Raw genomic sequence first — 4,714 nt, forward strand, 5'->3', positions numbered from 1 at the left:
TCCCTACACAGACTACTCTCTAGCTCTGGAGGTTGTGGGCTCACCTGTACTTCAGCCTCTCTCTCTTGCCCAAGAGAGTAGGGAAACTTCCATTCATTCCCCAGTCCAGCCGACTGTGGAGTGGCTGAATTTCTGCTGCCTCCCAGGGACAGTCCCTGTTTTCCTGCACTTTTTGGCCTTGGGGCAGCTGGGAACTGTAGGCCAGCAGATGAGGAAGCCCGATTCAACCCAGTGAGTGATACCCCTGCAGGCCCCTCTCTGGAACTACAGCTCAATTAAGCCTTACGGGGGGAACATTTTAAACAAATAACCACAGCCATCTTACAAACACAGGTATTTATTTTATTTATTTATTTATAGTCAAATTTATACCCCGCCCTCCCTGCAAAGCAGGCTCAGGGCAGTTTCCAACAACAAACACAACAGTACAGAATAAAAACATAAATAATATAGAATTAAAACACAGCATTTAAATTAGAACATTACAAAATATCAGAATACTGGCGGCAGTTAAAAATCAAACAAATAAAGTGCTTTCCAACAAATCATAGAATGTTAGAGTTGGAAGGGACCTTGCAGGTCATCTAGTCCAACCCCCTGCACTCTGCAGGAGTATACTGAAAGATAGTCCTACATACCTACAACATACCCGAAAGATGGTTGTCCAGCCTCCGCTTGAAAACGTTCAGCGAAGGAGCATCCACCACCTCCCGAGGCAGACTGTTCCACTGTTCAACCACTCTTACAGTTAGGAAGTTTCTCCTGATGTGCTTTGATGTTATTCCACATAAAGTGTGTTATTCTGATCGTTCTTAAGGCAGCTGCTCGATGTTAACATTACAGGCTGTGCACTAGTGCGGCAGCCCCTAATTGTATGCCTGGCGGAAGAGCTTCGTCTTGCAGGCCCTGCGAAACTGTGAGAGGTCCCACAGGGCCCTGATCTCCTCCGGGAGCTCATTCCACCAGGTAGGGGCTGCCACCAAAAAGGCCTCAGCCCTTGTAGCAGCTAGCCTGGCCTCCCTCGGGCCAGGGAGGGTCAACTAATTTTGAGACCCAGACCGTAGTGCAGTCCCGTAGGTATGTTGGACCTGGCCATATAGGGCTTTAAAGGTAAGAACCAGCACTTTGAAGCAGATTCGGTATGCTAACTGCCATTTCGTGACACCTACCAACAGCCACTGAGGGAACAGTTAGTCCCACACAGGAGAAGCGTCTTCATCAAAAGAGAAAGCCGTTTGCCAGTAATTCTGACAGGGCACAGTGGCTGAAGGAGAAGTAGGTGGGGAAGAGGTACAGACCCAGCACCCGGCCAATGGCACGCGAGTACTCTTGAGTGGCGGCTGACGGGCCAATGGCTGAGGGCAAGCATAGAATCTTGCCACCCCAAAACAGGATTATAATATAGGAGAGATAATGCAAGCAAAGCAATGGTAGAAGCAAAGGAGGCATTCTTACAAGGCAGCAGATCCATTACCCTAGTAGATGAGACCCTGCATCCAAATGGGTTTCACCTTTAGCAATCCCACGTCTCTCTCTGTCTCCCATAGTTCCAAACTGTTGTTGATACACACACACACAAACCTATTCCCTTTTCTCAGCTAAAGGAATAAGAACCAGTGGTTAGAATGTTGGACTAAGATCTGGGACACCCAGGTTTGAATCCCCACTCTGCCATGGAAGCTTGCTGGGTAATTTTAGGCCAGTAGCACATTCTCAGCCTAAATGAAGGCGAGGAGAAGAATGTAAACAGCTTTTCTCCCATTGGGGAGAAAAGAGGCGTATAAATGAAATAATAAATAATATTAAGGGACTCTTCAGTTACACATTACCTACACAAACTAGTGACACAGTAGCACCTTTCAGGCTACACACTGATGCATCATGTATGGGGAGCTGGGATCACAACTGCTGTCCCCAGTGTAAATCTCCATATCCCTGCTGAAATGTTACAGTGAACTCACATACATCTGTTTGTATGTAAGAGCCAACTCACGTTCACTTTATGAATGAAACTAGAGACCAGTACCTGAACAGATGTGGGGTTTAAATCACACATTCATGTGTTGAACATAACATGATGATTATTCAGAGTACATATGAAGAAAAATAAAGTGAACAGTGTACATTCACTGTAATTTGTCAATGGAGCTTGTGTGGTCAAGGGACCTATGTTCATACAGTGAATTTCTAGGGCCCCACCTATTCACATGGGTACTGCATGCATGGCGGGCTCAGTCAGGGGCTATGACTCTGATACTCTCATGCATTCATTGAAAAAAACTACCACTCTTCTTCACTACTGCTCAGAGGTAGATCATCTGATTTGTTTGCTGAAGGCCCAAGTTTCACTCCCTGGCATTCTAGTTAGACATGGGCATGGAACAGGAGTCACTGGGGGTATTGGGGGGGGGAGGTATCTGTGAATTTCCTGTACTGTGCAGGGTGTTGGACTAGATGACCCTGGAGGTCCCTTCCAACTCTACGATTCTATGATTCTAAGGTCAGGTGCTACGTTTTGTGAAAGACCTCTACCTGCGACCTCATAGAGCTGCTGCTAGTCGGAGCAGCCCTGATAGACCAAAGATCTGACTCAGTATAAGGCAGCTTCAGGCTTTGTAAGCCACCTTGAGTTCCACAAGGGAGAAAGGCAGCTAATAAATGTTTTTAATGAATAGAACAAATAAATGTATAATAGTCCTGAGTTGTGATATGAAGTTGGCCTTGAAAAGCCAACAGTGGTGAGTGGCTGTGTTCCAACTAATGACTTGTTAAAAGGTGTTCTTGTTATGTAGAGAAGTCAGAATGCTGGCACAAGAATGGCGCCTGTGGGCAATACTGCCAAGATAATGAACGGTCTCTTCATGTGACCTGCTCCTGTGCTTTGGGTTATACACTAAATGAAGATGGGAAGCAGTGTATACCTACAGGTAATGGTTGATCCTTACTGATTGAGAATGGGTCTGATGCTCAGACTGTGGCACAACCCCCAAATGAACTATATCATACATTGTGTTGTGCTGTGTGGTTGTAATTTGCCTGTTGTGTGCCTTTAAATGCTGTCAAGTCCAACTTATGGTGACCCTATGAATTAATGTCCTCCAAAACATTCTAACGTTAACAACCTTGCGTAGGTCTTGCAAACTGAAGGCAATGGCTTCCTTTATAGAGTCAATGTGTCTCATATTGGATCTTCTTCTTTTCCTCCTGCCTTCAATTTTTCCCAGCATTATCATCTTTTTGTCTTTACATATCGTGACCAAAGTACAATATCCTCATTTTAGCCATTTTTGCTTCTAGGGAAAGTTCTGGCTTGATTCAATCTAGAACACACTTCTTTTTTGGCAGTCCACAGTATCTGTAAAACTGTTCTCCAGCACCAAATTTCAAATCAATCAACTTTCTTCCTGTCAGCTTTCTTCATTGTCCAACTTTCACACCCATACATAGTAATGGGGAATACTCTGGCATGAATTAACTTGATCTTGGTTGCCAGCAACATATCCTTACACTCAGGGGTCATTTCATAGAAAAAGAGCTGCAGGAGCTCATTAGCATAACTTATTAGCATATGCCACACCCCCTGACATCACTAGAAGTGTGCACCAGCCGCTATGACAGGTAGAAGCACCTGGGATCCATTCTTTCCCCCCTCTCCCTTCCCTTTGCCTCCAAGTCGGGCGAAGGAAAAGGGGAGGGGGAGGATCTCAGGCGCTTCTGCCTGACAGAGGTGCTGGCGTGCCCACAGCCAGCCTGGGTGAATTATAGAATCATAGACTCATAGAGTGGGAAGGGACCTCCAGGGTCATCTAGTCCAACCCCCTGCACTATGCAGGAAATTCAGGATAAAAAATGCAGGATAAAAAAAACCCTCCAGGATCACTGGGGGCCAAACTGGCCTGGAGAAAAATTGCTTCCTGGCCCCAAAGTGGCGATCAGCATTTCCCTGGGCGTGTAAGAAAGAGCCACAAGAACTAAGCACTGATGCAACCCTTCCTGCTCTACCTCTCGTGATTTGCCTAAGTTCGCACAGTAATCAGAGTTGCAGATTGATGTGGGGAGACCCAGGTTTGTATTCTCACTCTGCTGGCTGAGTGACCCCGGGCCAAATTTCCCCTTCTCTACCTAACCTACCCCACAGGGTTCTTGTGAGGATGAAATGGAGACTCATGGGCAGGGTCCCCAGCTTCCCTGGCAGGAACGCTATGTTAAGAAATCTCTCACAATTATGCAGCCATAGCAGGCAGGAGGGAAGGAGGCGAATACCTCCAGCGCCAGAGACTTGTAGAGGAAGAGTCAAACTTTGGGGACTCACCCATGCACCAGAGGGCCAAGGCAGCAGGAGGCAAGAAGCCTGGGCGAGCTGGGCTCCTCCATGCCTGGCAGAAGATGAGGTGCAGAGGCGAGAGGTGGGCAAGCAGAAGAGGCACTCAGCCAGCCGCACAAGCTGCGTGCAAAGAAACTCCCGCCGCCCCAAGCTTCAGGGCTGCCTCGTTAAAGGAGTGTGGAGGCCAGACTCGCAAATGAGAAAAAGCAACCTCAGGGTTCGTGGGTCGCATTTTGGGAACCAGATGTGGAAGAGGAACCAGCTCCATTCCTGGAGTTCTCTCGAGTTCCTGCGCTTTTGGTTTTGCTTTTAGCCAATCCGCCTCCCAAGACTGCTCCAGGTGCTCCAGCCTGAGGGCTGCTGGGGGCGGGGCTCAAGTGCTCATTACTT

General features: G+C 47.3%; 1 protein-coding gene across 1 annotated transcript in view; it reads left to right on the plus strand.

The window, feature by feature from the left end:
- LOC107123569 (coagulation factor VII-like) overlaps positions 1 to 4,714 on the plus strand; it is a 15,378-nt gene that overhangs the window by 3,479 nt on the left and 7,185 nt on the right. The window contains exon 4 of the mRNA XM_015426817.1: positions 2,793 to 2,927. Coding sequence (XP_015282303.1) covers positions 2,793 to 2,927 — 135 coding nt within the window. The remainder of the gene's footprint in view (positions 1 to 2,792; positions 2,928 to 4,714) is intronic.

The sequence above is a fragment of the Gekko japonicus genome, unplaced genomic scaffold, assembly GCF_001447785.1.
Source record: "Gekko japonicus isolate JY-2015 unplaced genomic scaffold, Gekko_japonicus_V1.1 scaffold14, whole genome shotgun sequence".
Classification (NCBI taxonomy): domain Eukaryota; kingdom Metazoa; phylum Chordata; class Lepidosauria; order Squamata; family Gekkonidae; genus Gekko; species Gekko japonicus.